Below are 12,769 nucleotides of genomic sequence, written 5' to 3' on the forward strand. Positions count from 1 at the left end.
AGCAAACCCAGGGACAAGGGAACAACAAGTGATCCAAAACCTATGGCAAGGAGGGTGTTGGAGGCCTGGTAGAGCTTGATCAAGGGCAATGTAACCAAAAGGAATTACAGAAACCCCAAATAAAGGCTGAGCATGATAGTGAGACAAGAGGGAAAGTAAAAGAAAATAGAGGAAAGAACTAGCAAGCAAAGGGTACTTATCAAGGTCTAAATACAGGCATGTACATATGTAAATATATTTATATATAAGGATGGGGAAATAAATCTATGTGCATATATTTATAGGTTTAGTATTAAGGTAGCAGATGGACATTGGGCCTTCAATCAAGTACTCCTTCAATGCAAGAACACTTTGTTCTATTAAATTGGCATTCCATGATGCTCACCTTCCTGACATGATCCTGAAGACAAAGTGGGTATATAAGTAAATGTGGTGAAGAGAGCTGATGGTGCCCAGCTATCAGAATCTATAGCGTCTGAAGATAAGCAAGTGGCCATCTAGCTCAGAAGCAACAAAGCCCACATGGAAGAATCACACCAGCCTGTGTGATCAAGAGGTTTCAAAGGGATCACGTATCAGGCATCAAAGAACCAAAAATCATATCATTGTGAATGAAGGGGAGTGCAGAGTGGGGACCCAAAGCCCATCTGTAAGCAACTGGACATTCCCTTACAGAAGAGTCTCAGGAGGAGATGAGCCAGGCAGGGTGCAGTGTAGCAATGATGAAACATACAACTTTCCTCTAGTTCTTTAATGCTCCCCACCCTCCACTATCATGATCCCAATTCTAACTTACAAATCCAGCTAGACCAGAGGATGTACACTGGTGCAGATAGGAACTGGAAACACAGGGAATCCAGGACATATAGACCCCTCAGGACAAATAATGAGAGTAGTGATACCAGTAGGGTTATGGGGAAGGTAGGGTAGGAAGGGGGACCAGATCACAGAAAAGTGGGTGAAGGGAGATGTTGGGCAGTGTAAGATATGACAAAATAATACTAATTTTCAAGGGTTCATTAGCAAGGGGGAACAGCGAGGGGGGAATGAGGAGCTGATACCAAGGCCTCAAGCAGAAAGCAAATGTTTTGAGAATGATGACAACAAATGTACAAATGTGCTTGACACAATGGATGTACGTATGGATTGTGATAAGAGTTGTACGAGCTCCCAATAAAATGATTTGAAAAAAAACCCAAAGTGAAATAAAGACAATTTTAGATGGGGGAAAAAAATTACCCACTACTTTAAAAAAAAAAATCGAGAACCTGGTTCACATACAAAAGAAACAACTGTAAAAATGGTTTAAAATGTTAAGTGTAAAAACGAACCGTAGGAGTACGCTAGAAGAAAACGAAGAGAATGCTTTTGGATCTTAAAATGGAACAGGTTCTTCACAGATGGCAGCAATGCAGGAGAGTCACAGGTCCCCTCCCCTATAGGTTACTATATACGCATGTACATATCCAATTAGAAGGCGAAGGCCAGAGGTGAACATGAAGGCAAATGGAAAGTATCTGTAGTTCAAAAAGCTCTTGTAAATCAGTAAGGGGGAAACACAAAACAAAAACATGGCTTAGTGGAAATCTAGGTGAGGAACAATTTAGAAAAGGCGAGTCACAAAAAGCCAATGATATAGCTTATCAAAAGATGATCCATCTTTACTTGAAATCAAACAAATGGAAATTAAAAATATCATTTGAAGTTCTGGAAACCAAAGAGCCTCGGTATAAAGCAGGACTGTTCCATGCTGGAGAATGGAAGGTGGATGGGCACCCTCCTACCTGACAGGCAGTGATAAGCACCTCCTGCACAACCTCCTTTCTACAGAGTGATCTGGCGCGCGGAGGACAGGATCAAAGAGCAGTGCAAAACCACACTCATGCAGAGTGTTCTTGGCTGCATCATGCAGAAAGTAAAAAGTAGAGAAAGATTAAATCAAGTTATACACAACATCATCTAGAGCTTTTAAACTGCTTGTTCTGTCAAACAGCTTGTCTGTCAGTGTGTTCCCAGAGAAAAACACAAACAAACACAAAAACAAGCTATCATGCTCTAGCAGTACTGCTTCATATTGTGTAAACTATTTACATACCGTACACACACACACACACACACACACACACACTCAAGACAACCATGCTGCACCATGCAGACATAAAGGCAGTGCATGTAAACATCAAATATACCTGCAGAACGGCAGTTTATCTGAGACATGAGAGGTGTGTTTACCTTCTAAAACTTTCTAGACTTTCAGACATTTTCACATTTCCTACCATGGACATTTATCTCTTATAAAACAAACAAAAAGTAATAATAAAAGATAAAGCTTAAGTTACTAGGCTGAGATCCTTTAGGTATACTTTTTACTACTCAGTAAGCTTACTCTTAAACCGAGAGAGAGAGAGCGAGCTGCCCAAGACCTGCTGACTCTAGCCGACCATCTGCAGCGCAGCTGGCACTAACATGCCAGAAAAGCACATTGGTCTCGAATGGCTTCTTACCTCACCTCTCTCATGAAACACGTGTACAGAGGGAGAGGTGGACAAAAGTAAAATTTACCAACAGCCAATTTTCAAGCAGCAGACTCAGAGAGCAAATGGTCTGCCTGAGCTCAGGTGGATTTCGCTTGTGGATAAAAATGCCTACGGGGATTCTGCCAGGATGTCACCATCTTTAGACCTCTATGACAATGGATACATAAGAGCTTTCCACGTGCCCCTAAGTTTAAGAATTTAAAACAAAGCTCCTCGGGACTGAAGCAGTACATTAAGAGCAAGCGAAAACTCAAAGGTCGCCCTTGCAAAGCACACTGGTTAGCCTGTAGCGTGGCCATCAGCCAGGCTGCAGACACAAAAGCCACCTACTTCAAGAATCACACGCCTTGAAGAGTGTTGGTGCAAACAGTGACCACTGAGCAGAGGGAAGGGCACTTGTGAAAAGCCACTCAGACCACCTGCTGGGAAACCCCCGAAGGGGCAGCTCTGCTCTGCGCACGTGGGGTGGCAACGAGGGGGCAGTGGCTTGAGGGCAGCGGGGTTGTTTTTGGAATGGCATGGCAACCTTGATGATTAAGTAAGAGGAAAGTTGAAGGGAAGGGCACAGGTGGACAAAGTCTATCTCTTGCAAGATCAGTGGAACGCAATAGAGCAGCAGCAGAAGCTGACTGCTAATCACAACACCGGGGCTTCTGGCAGCTGATTCGGGGGTTTGGTGAAAACAGTTCTCAAAGCAGCCCAAGAAATCCCAATGTAGACTGGCCCTCAATTCCACTGCCCCTGGACGAGTTGTGTAGTTCTGGGCATGTGGTCTGTGTTCATTCTATACAGCATGCCTGCTCCTGAAAGAACCCCCTAAGGAGCCTCCACAGGCTCGTGCACAGCTAACAATGCGGGCTGACGAAAAGCCCTGGGTAATAAATACCCTAGATGGCCAAATACCAAGAAGGAGCCACGGGGCTGAACCAGAAGGGACAGCGTACAGACTACAGCCCAAAGTTATCTTGTTTGAAACTGCAAAGCAAACATGGGTACCCCTCATTCGACAGTGCTAAGAAATGCCTCTTACTTTCACCAGCACACAAAGTCCTTACCTCACTGTTGCCTTTAAGCAGGAAGCCCAGGTTAGCATTAGCCCCCTATGAAACAAAGAAACGTGCATTTAAAATAGAGACACAACAAAAAACACCCCAGTGAACGTGCTTCAGAGCTGGGCTGTGGCTTTCCATTTTCCTCTGCCACAGCCCAGAATGCAGAACTGTGAAGATTCGAAGCCCCCGGTGACTGGTCAGGAAGAAATCAGGCTGGCTGGGAGCGTTTAAACAGGGTCTCTTACTGAAACTCGTGTTAGGGCTGGGGATGTAAACCGCGTGTTCCGCTCCCTGGGAAGGCCGAGCAGCCAACGAAATGGGAGTCTGTACAAGGGAATCCTTCAAAACAAACTGTATTGTTTGCTCTTAAACTGTGCTTTTCTCTGCCAATCAAGAAGGAACTGAAAACAGCAGGCTGGGCACCAACACAAGCTCCCGGGTGTGCAGTCCCCAGGGAAGTGCGGGGCAGTCACAGAGTAGCTGGGAGGGCAGTACCTTCTTCAGTCCACTGTCTGACTCTGTCCTTCTGAGGTCCTGGCTGTCGTCTCCCTCTTCCTTCTCACCTCCTAAGTGAACACACACACACACGCTTTGTTTTCCAGGTGGACAAACAGACTGAAATAAGAATGCAAAACACCCAAAGAGGTGCCCATTTCTATGCTCTATCCTAATGCCCAAAAGGGTATGCCACCTGGTAGCAGGTATGTGATGGATAATAATCCTCCCACCCCTGCAGGTGGGAAGGAAAACTGTAGCTACAGCTTAACTGCGATCTCACAATGCGCTCTCTGGTTACTCAAATGGAGCGTGAGGCGGTTCTGGGGTGTTTCAGCAGCCACACTGTACAGCGTACAATGTGAGCGTGAGTCTCGGATTGCTGGAAGAGGCACAGGAGCTTGGAATCATCATTTACCTTTCGCAGAATTCATCTGATGGCTGTCAAACCCTCCAAAGGTCTCTGCTCTCCGGGGCAAGGACACGGGGCCGACAGTGCCGTCTTGCTCGGCAGGGCTGCCGACGGCTGGCCCCAGGGCGCCTCCGAGGCTTCCGCTCACCAAGCCCTGCAGGATCTCCACTGGAAAAAGGAAGCGGGCAAACTGACACCTCTTTCAAGGAGAGGGAGGAAAACAAATCTGGCAACCCGGGCTCTTCCAGGCAACCTGACCAGCGAAGGGCTCAGAGTGGCTGTGGGGGGTCCCTTTGCTCAGCAGGGAGGGGAGCTCAGGGCATAAGTCAGAGCTGCTCCTACTGAAAACTCAGCCTGGACCACTGACCACTGAATCAATTCTGACCTCGTAAGACAGAATTCAAAACAGTTCCTTAGGGTTTCTGAGACTAAGTATAAGCGCAGACAGCCTCCTTTCTCCTACAGGGCAGCTGGTGGGCTTGAACCACAGGTCACGTGGTTAGCAGCTTGCTGTTTTAATACAGTGCTCCACCAGTGTGCCTTTCACACACACACGAGGCCTGGGACCCTGCCAGGGCTCTTGGGTGAGCAGTAAACTGCTAACTCAAGTGTGTTGTTTTAAAGTCAAGGTTACCCTGTGGGACAGAGATGAGACTGTCTGCCTCTGTGGACTGGTGGCCTGGGAACACTGAAATAGGAGGGGCTTCAGGAAGGCAAATCCTTCAAAACGTGACGGAAAGAGTGGAATTTCCCCCATGCACTCTCTGAAGTCCGCTCGCAACACAGGGCAGGCACAGTGGTTTCCTGGAGAGAGCCTGGCTTCCGGAGCAGCCAAAAGGCATTCCTGCCTGTGGAGTGCCCGTGCACCAAAGGAGGACAGCTGGGAGGGCTCCCGCACCCTCCAATGGCGCGGGGTCTGAGGAGCGGGTGTAGCCTCAGCGGCTGGGCCCTTGCATGTGGCTAAGGGTGACTTCCTCTGGGGTAGGTAGGGCCCCACAACAAGTACTGGGAGTGACAAAAACCCCACAGGGCAGAACAAAAGGACTGAAGGAAAACAGAAGGCCCAGGTGGTGTAAGGGAGAGAAAGCGAGGCAGGAAATATTCAGGAGCACTTTCCAGAAATCTAATCCCCAAGGCCATGTGGGCACATACAGAGGTCAAATCCCACAGGAGAAATGGCCTCTGGGTCCCCGCGCTAACATGAAGGACGTGGCCAAGGAAGAGGACAAGAGAAATGCTCCACCGGTCAACCCAAACTGTGGGAGCCCGCTGGCTTCAGGGAGAAGCACTCGAGGGTTCAGCTATCCTTTACGACTCTGAAAAGACAGGCTGAGAACCTAAGTTGTAACCAGTGTCTACAAATAGTCTATCAAACCTTGAACTCACCCGCACACCAATGACTACCACAAGCGTCACAAGACCTGTCCCTGGTGAAGCAGCACAGGGGATATGCCGGAGCCTTGTGAGCGGGTGGCCAAGTCTATTTCTTGACTTAGTTACTGGTGTCGCTCCCTCGATAACAACATGCAATGTGACACACTGGTTTTGTATGGCTTTCTGGCAATTTCTTATTTACAACAAACAAGTGAACCTGGTAGATACCATTAGCGAGTAAGGCACTTTGAGAAGACTGCCCGCAGTCATGCTGAATGAGAATTACCCTCATTGATGGCACTCTTCATTAGGGGCCCTCCTTTGAGGGCCTCCTCGGTGCTGGAGCGGAAGAGGACCCGTGGGCTGTGGGCTGGGGAGCAGTCCTCGGGCAGCGGTGTGCTGCACTCTGTCATGTCCCGGAAAATCAGCTCCTTCTCTTCCAGCAAGTGTAGGATCTGTTGGTCCTTCTGTTGAAGTTGTTCTGCAGGACAGATGGAGAAAAGGGTTCTTGTGATTTTTTGAGCTTATCATTAGGAGGCGAACAGGTGATCAGGAGCCCTGGTGGCTTAATGGGCTAGGGCTGAGCTGGTAGCCTGAGGCCTTAAAGATGAGGCGGTCTGCTCGAATCAAGATTTAGTCTTGGAACCCACAGGGGCAGTCCTACCCTGATCCCACAGGGTCACCATGAGCTGAAATCCACTCTGCATGGTAGGGTTGAGCTTGGGTTTTGAATACACGATCGCCACCTTGTGGCAATTTACAGACAGGACCATTCCCTTCTGTTAACTTCTGGGCTACTATCTCATGTCTTTTCTAGGCAGACACCCGCAGTAATGAGAGAACCACACATCTTTTGTTTCCATCTCCTTCGACCAAACCAGTTTCTATGGAGTCATTTCTAACTCACAGAGACCCCCACGTGCTGGAGAAGCGCCGTCTCCCCTGGGCCACTGACCCTTCAGTGCTGTGCCCCCAGGCCTTTCTCGCTAGGAGCCTCTGGGTGGACACTCATGACGAACTGGTTAACAGCCGAGTGATTAACCTACATGTGTGTCACCATGTTCTCCTTCACCCTGTCCCTACAGTTCTTTCTGGGTCCTCTGTGCCTCCCCCAGCCCTCTGTCGTGGCTCTGGCCGCCACCCAGTGAGGCCTCTCATTTGCCCTTTCTCAGCACCGATGGGTTTCCTCCTTCACTCAGGGGCCCTTGCGGGCTCTCTTGTCTTCAGCAGCACATTACACGCCTGCCACCTGCACTGCTGGACCTGGGGGGCCCTGTAGGGTTCCAGTGTGGGTTTTTCTTATTTCCCAGAGTTTCCTCCGGGGAAACGCCACCTCTCCCCCATGCTGACCACTTGCAAAGCCTCATCGCAAACCCTGCTTTGCTGGCTGTTTGGGGAGCCGTCTGTCTCCACAGAATGCCTGACTGGCCGGTCATAGCATGTCAGAAACCAATCTTCCCTCCCCCTTCTTGCCCGGCCATCTCTCCTCCTCAGCCTGGGATCTCTTCCTGGGTCAACCACACCCCCTCACACAGGCTACCCTGCACCTGGGAGAGGCTGTGTTCCTCCCTCTGCCCTATACCCTGCCCACACCACACCACACATGCCCAGTCTCTCCGGACCCACTTCTCTGGGAACCTACTCCCAAGGCTTTCCATCAGTTCTCTCCATTTCCCGAAGCTGGCCCGACCCTTTCACGCCATTCTCCCCATTCCCATCAGCACACGTTAAGGAGTTTTCTTTTTAAAAGGAATTCCATCATTTTCCTGAGTGAAATCTTTGAGAAGTTTTCTTGCCTTCACATCATGTAGCACCCAATGTCTCGGACCTTTCCTCCCAGGTCTCTGCTCTCGCTCGGGCATCGGCCTCGCAGGGAGACTCACCACCCAGACGGAGTCCATGAGCCGCACACGCTCTAGCTGCGCGATGCCGTAAAACTACTCGGGGCAGACATAGATGTACGTCTTTCTTTCTCCCTGGAATGCGAGCTTCCCGAGGGCCATTCATGCTACGGCCATCGAGTCCACTGAGACCCCTAGCGACCCCATGGAACTGCCTCCATGGGAGTCAATTTGAGGGCAGTATAAAGCCGGAGCTTTTTCTCAGGGAGGTGGATTGGATTTGAACTGCTGACATTATGGTTCACACGCAGTCAGGATGTAGCCGGCTACAACAACTTGCCCCAGGGGAAGGGCTCTGTTTTAGGAATCCTTGCATCCCCAGAACTGAGCAGTATGTCTGCCCAGGTGCTCAGTGATGCTACCAGAAGGAACTTTGTACCTCAATCAATACAAAGTAATGGCCCTGGACTCACTCTGCCCATTGTGCCCCCTTCCTGGCAGAAACAGAACTAGAAACAATGAAAACACATCACTGTACATCTTGGAGGACTAACTAACCTCCCTCGATGCTAAGTTCATGTGACTTTGGGCCTCATGTTTTCCCAAAGCGGAGAGTTTACTCCCACCAGAGCACCCAACGCTAGCCATCAGAGGGGGGCGAGCACCCGGGCAGCTGCTGAAAGGACAGGGTAAGAATTCCGGCACACGTGGCCTCTGTGCTCCTCAGACTGGTAACGGGGTGGGGGGGGGTCACGTCTCTCTTCTGCAGGGATGTCGACGAGACATAACCAATCAATACCAAGTACGCCTCTCCCTTGTGAGGTTGGGAATGCATGGACGTCAGCGGGGGCCGTGGGTAGAGCCGAGGACTGGCAGGAGGGTTGAAACAGATTAACCGGAGCCTACTTTCCCCCCAAAGACCTTTCTCTACGTGTCGTTTGCATCCTCAAGAAGAATGTAAACTTGCTAATTCTTCTGTGGCACAAACTAAGACCACGTGGCAAGGGCGTATCGCCTCATCTATCAGACACACCCTTATGGTCACGGTCCTGGAGCCCAGGGTGCCCTGACTTGGTTTCACTTCTGTTCAAAGCACTCCATGTCCGCCCCATTTCCAGCACCTGCTAGGGCAGCTCTGACACCCAGGAGCCGCCTGCAGCAGACAGACACCCCACAGGGTGGCGTCACGCAACGCGGCCCCTGGTTTCACCTTTTAATTCCCGGGCTTTCATGTCCAACAGCTTCTTCTCTTCCTCATTCTCACTCGGGATCCCTTCGTCTTCATCCCGGTTCCTAAAACACCCGGAAAAGACAAAGCAAGGAGCTCCTGAGATATACCGATGCCTGCCCATTGCCCAGACCGCGATGGCGCATAGCAGCTGCTCCGCTTACAGCGTGTTTATTGTGTCCTGGATGCCATGGATCCAGCTGTTGCGCTCCTCCTTGGAGCTGGCATGGACTTCCACCATCTCGGGGTCTTTCATGCCCATGCTGATCAGGAACAAGCCCTTCTCCTCGTGCGCCACTTCCCTGACGATCAGCTTCTTCAAAGAGATCACCGTGGATTTCTGGTCCTGGAAAAGGGGGAGGGGTTGAGTACCAGAAACTTAACGTAATAGTCTACCTCGTCAGGGCAACTGCGCCCGTCCGTAAGACAAAGATCCTACTGTAGTTTTACAAGCATCTGCTTGAACCAACAATGGCAGCTTGCGTTGGGGGGTGTGGGGGAGCCTATGATTTAACGACAGTTTGATTACACTGGAAGATTTCCAAATGATCAGCTATGCACGACTGTAAAGGCTCTGGTCAGGTTTGCAGGTGAGCAGGATTTATGGAGCCTGACGCGGGAGGAGGACTCCGGGGCAGGTTTGTCTCTAGAAGGAAGTGTCCCATGTCGGAGGCACTGAAAGGGCGACACTGCAGGAAGCAGAACAGGGTCATCTGGGGGCGGGGTGGGGTAGGAGCAGAAACCTGTGAGGGTCTGTGACAAACTATTCAGGGGTCTTTGTCTTAAGTCAGTTAATTTAGATGCTGTGGGGTGGGGGTGGAGGGTTAGCAGGGAGTGGGATGGTCTAGTGGTCACACCCAGTACTTGCCTGTTGCTAACAGCATTAGTTGCAAACAGCAGTGAATGACAACCGTGCTTACCAATGAGGCAAAGACGTATTTCTGGTCTTTTTCTTGCAGGAACACCAAGATGTCAGTGAGCAGAACTGCTTGAACCTCTGGAACGTGAAACAGGATGGCGAAAGAGAATAGTTAAGTACAGTCAGAAAGGTCTACAATTAGACAATTACCCAGCAGTGTACTCCCACCAGGGAAAATCCTGGGATTACCGCCCCCTTCCACAAAAACAACTCTAAACGCCTGCAGGATCCAAACCTGGTCATGATGTTTTTAAAGGCATTTGAAAATGGGACTTCTCCCTGAAGCTTTGTTTGGGAAACGCTGAAGTAATCCGTTTGGAAAGGTATATCCCGTAGGGCAATACTCTTAACAATAAAATCTGCAAGCTGGACCCCAACATATGTGATGTCACAAATCCTCCACGAAGCACTCGGGCCAGCCATTTCTCCATGTCAGACTCCGTCCACGGGGTGGGCATGGGACAAGCTAGGAGGAAAGCTGCCCAAAGGGGAGCCGCCAATGGATCTGCGGCCATGAAAAGGCCGACTTCTCCCGCTCTCTGCCCAGGAGAGCAAGGGCAGCTCACAGCAAGGGCCTCTGCTTTCAGAGGGACAAATGACGCGACGGCTCTTTCCCCAGCTCCCTCACCCGACGGTCAGCTCCATGTCCCTGCACCAAAGGAGACGGTATGTCTCAGCTAATTCTTCCGTGACATAAGGTCAAACAACGAGACAAGGGTCCAAGGATACCCATGCTGAGACAGAGGCCTCCACACCATGCCACCTAGCCAGACAGGAAAGAGCCTCCAACTCGTCTCAAATCCAGTCACGTCTCTTGTCAGATCTACGAATCAAAAAGAATTCCACAACCCACCACAGCCAATTTTCCAGGAGCCTGGGAATGGCATTTTCCACCTTCCCTTGAGGACAAAGCCTGACACCCCTGGAGGTCAGCTTCCTACTTTAAGGTGATGTGTGACCCCTCTGTATCCTGGCCTGGCGAGGGGCACCTACCCCTCCCTGGGTGAGCCTGTTCCTCGGTGGTCTGGCTCCTCCTGGCCTCTTCTCCAGCCTTTGCCCTTTCCATGAAATTCACGGCAAAGCTAACAAGGGAACAGAAGTGTGGGTGTCCGATCCCTGGGGAGGGCTAGCTTTCGGCCAAGACCACAGGAATTTTCCTCATACTACCACTAGCTTTGCTTTGTTTTGAACGTTTACTTTTAAATGATTCAGTTGGCTGCCAAGAAAATAATAATTTTTGTTTTTTTGCGACACAGATCCTTCAGTTTCTATGCTCTGTATCAGTGGATCCCAGAAAAACAATCCCACCCCTTTAGAGGGTACCAGTACAGAACAGGCTGTTCTTGGCAGGCGTTCACTGGGGGGTGAGAATGACTAAACACCACTCCTACTTCCACTGGAGGCATTTCAGGCAGAAGACCTATCATCCTGCCATCGGCACGGCCACAACTTTACTCCAACAGCTGCACTCGATTAGCTTTTATCTGGGGGATGAATGTACCATGCAGAGGGAAGAGCACAGTGCTGGCTCCAGGGAGAGGCAGCGCGAGGAAACCCAAGCTCTTAAAGAGAGAGCAGGTATTTAGGGACAGCCAACCTACCTCCAAGACAGACCCAAGTGGCAGTGTGGGCAGAGCCCTGGACTAGGGTTCTTAGGACGTCCTGGAGCAGAGCTGAGAGGAAGGGGCCTCAGGGACTACTCAGTGTGAGACCAAGCTGCGGGGCGGCAGGAAGGGATTCCCCTGCGTTCTGAAATGAACCTGCCCTTCCCTCCATGGCCTCCCCTACAGTTCCGAAGCCAATGGGTGGCGCTGACAGGTAAGCGGTCTGAGTGTACCGGAAGCACCTAGGAGAAGCCCTTCTTCCTGCACTCGCAGAAGTTGCCTGCCATTGGACTACACAGATTCTACTTAATTCCTCCCTCTCTAAAACCCTTCACTGTGACCCACTCTCCGTTCAGTGCCATCAGGTCTAAACCCACCCAAAGGCAACTCAGAACCTCGTGGAGCAGGGGGTCTCTTCTGCAACTGAGAGAGCGGTCGCCAGGAGTCAGAATGAATGGACCCTCCCCCCCCCCCCCCGCCCGCAGCTGTGAGGGCATCCCTCTGCAGTGTGCACTCCAGGGCCGCGTGGCCTGCACAGGGCTCCAGGCTTCGTCCTCCTCACTCCCTCTGCTCTCGGAGACTGCGGCCGTCTGTCTGCTCCTCCCTGCATCTGCACAGCCCAGGCCCTTTCGAGCCCAAGCTTCGGGCCCAGCAGCCTCCTCTTCATCCTTGAAGACATCTCTAGAGAATTCCCAGGCAGCTGCCCATTCCTGACCCCTCCTTTCTCCTGGTACTCGTTGTCCACGTCATACCGCATCATGTGCCCTAGGATCAATTCCGAACCAGGGCAACCTTACAAGTCGCTTTATTCTGACACCAGTGTTATTTTCACTCATAAAGCCAGTTGCTGCGGTGCTGACGCAGACTCAAGGCAACCGCATGCATGCTGGAGAGGAACTGGGATCCACAGGGCTTCAGAGACAGATCTCTGCAGAAGCAGTGCCAGGTCTTTGTGCTGAGGCACCTAAGGGTGAACTCAAAGTCCCAACCTTTTCGCTAGGGACTCTCTTTCACCTCAGTCTGTGAACTGTGAAATGGATTGCATTTCCCTATTTGAAACTGTGCCCAAATGTGTTCTCCACCTCTGCCAGGGGAAAGGGCAGGCTTTAAGAGTTTGTATTTTCATATTAATGCTATCCTGTGTTTGTTTTTCACATGCATTTCCCTGTTCTCACAGGCACCGTGTTCTCGTGCTTTGCGTGTCTCTGGAAGCTCCCTGAGTGCAGCCCGGCCGTGAATCGTGCAATAGTGCTGCTCCCGTGTGGTTGCTGGCTGTGGGTCTGCAGGAAGAACCTGGGGTGGGGCAG

General features: G+C 50.8%; 1 protein-coding gene across 8 annotated transcripts in view; it reads right to left on the reverse strand.

Moving 5' to 3' along the window:
• AKAP13 (A-kinase anchoring protein 13) overlaps positions 1–12,769 on the reverse strand; it is a 375,367-nt gene that overhangs the window by 6,946 nt on the left and 355,652 nt on the right. For all 8 annotated transcript variants that reach the window (XM_075557871.1, XM_075557872.1, XM_075557870.1 and 5 more), the window contains 7 exons: positions 9,860–9,936; positions 9,104–9,285; positions 8,922–9,004; positions 6,157–6,351; positions 4,503–4,664; positions 4,085–4,155; positions 3,593–3,637 (listed from right to left, as the gene is read on the reverse strand). In XM_075557871.1, the coding sequence (XP_075413986.1) occupies positions 3,593–3,637; positions 4,085–4,155; positions 4,503–4,664; positions 6,157–6,351; positions 8,922–9,004; positions 9,104–9,285; positions 9,860–9,936 (815 nt within the window). The remainder of the gene's footprint in view (positions 1–3,592; positions 3,638–4,084; positions 4,156–4,502; positions 4,665–6,156; positions 6,352–8,921; positions 9,005–9,103; positions 9,286–9,859; positions 9,937–12,769) is intronic.

Source organism: Tenrec ecaudatus, chromosome 9, assembly GCF_050624435.1.
Source record: "Tenrec ecaudatus isolate mTenEca1 chromosome 9, mTenEca1.hap1, whole genome shotgun sequence".
NCBI lineage: Eukaryota > Metazoa > Chordata > Mammalia > Afrosoricida > Tenrecidae > Tenrec > Tenrec ecaudatus.